Source organism: Emiliania huxleyi (assembly GCF_000372725.1).
Source record: "Emiliania huxleyi CCMP1516 unplaced genomic scaffold EMIHUscaffold_10987, whole genome shotgun sequence".
NCBI lineage: Eukaryota > Haptophyta > Isochrysidales > Noelaerhabdaceae > Emiliania > Emiliania huxleyi.
In genome coordinates, this window is record NW_005201800.1 from 1 (window position 1) to 1055 (window position 1055).

Consider the following 1055-nt stretch of genomic DNA (forward strand, 5'->3'; position numbering starts at 1 on the left):
AGGATGGTGCGTGCGTTGCGGGAGTGGCCCGCTAAGGCAAAGACCTCGGTGGCGTCGGTCCCCGCCGCCGACAGCAGGAAGTCGGGCAAGCCCGGGTGCAGGTCGAGGTAGTCTGTCGCGTCGTACACCCGGCCCGCGATCGCGAAAATCACGCGACGAACGCCCGCGCCGCGTGCTAGATGCATCCACGAGCGTCCAAACTCAAAGTAATGCTCGCGCCACGAGCGGTCTGCCGGCGGGGACGGGCAGTCGCCGTCGAACGCGCATTCCACCACCGGCGCGAATCGATCGGCGAAGCGCGGGCGCCACAGCTCGTCGGAGGCGGCGGCGGAGTACAGCGCCAGGCAGGCTGCGCCGACGACGACCGCATCGCACTCTGGAAGCATCTGCAGCACACGGTGCAGCACGTCGGCAGGGAGGTCCAGCAGCGAATCAGGGGGATCGTCCGTCGCGGGCTCGTCGTTCGCGGACATCCTATGATCTAGCCGCGCGCGGCGCGACCTCTCAGGGTTCCCCTTCCCCGGACATCCTTAGTACCCGTAGATCTAGCCAAGCCAACCGAACCTCTCAGGGTTCCTGCTGCGACCCCCCCCCCCCCCCCCCCGGCCGGACAGTCCAGCACAGGGTAGACCTATGTTGCACGACCACCCATACCGCGCTGGTGTCGAGTCCGGTGTTCTTCGCCTTCCTACCTCCTACCTACCTACGACTGCGCCAAAACGCCCTACCTCCTACCTACTCGAGTATGCGGGCGCCAACCGCCAGGCTCCGTGCCCCACCAACCACCTACACAACAAGAGAGAGAGAGAGAGAGAGAGAGAGAGAGAGAGAGAGAGAGAGAGAGAGAGAGAGAGAGAGAGAGAGAGAGAGAGAGAGAGAGAGAGAGAGAGAGAGAGAGAGAGAGAGAGAGAGAGAGATATTTACCGATCGGCTCACACATCATTTGGGGCCTGGACCCCTGTGCACGCTCGCGGCACACGCGCACAGAGGGGTGCCCGGACCCAAGCGAGAGCGGGGCCCGTACCGAGGGGGAGCGCCCCTATCCCGTGCTCCCG

At 65.0% G+C, this 1055-nt stretch overlaps 1 protein-coding gene across 1 annotated transcript; it reads right to left on the reverse strand.

Annotated features, from left to right (window-relative positions):
- Positions 1 to 44: 44 nt before the first annotated feature.
- On the reverse strand, positions 45 to 473 carry EMIHUDRAFT_260412 (hypothetical protein; the record flags this gene model as incomplete). Its single annotated transcript, XM_005792104.1, has 1 exon — positions 45 to 473. A coding segment is annotated over one exon (429 nt), but the record flags the coding sequence as incomplete, so codon positions are not given.
- Positions 474 to 1055: the final 582 nt, after the last annotated feature.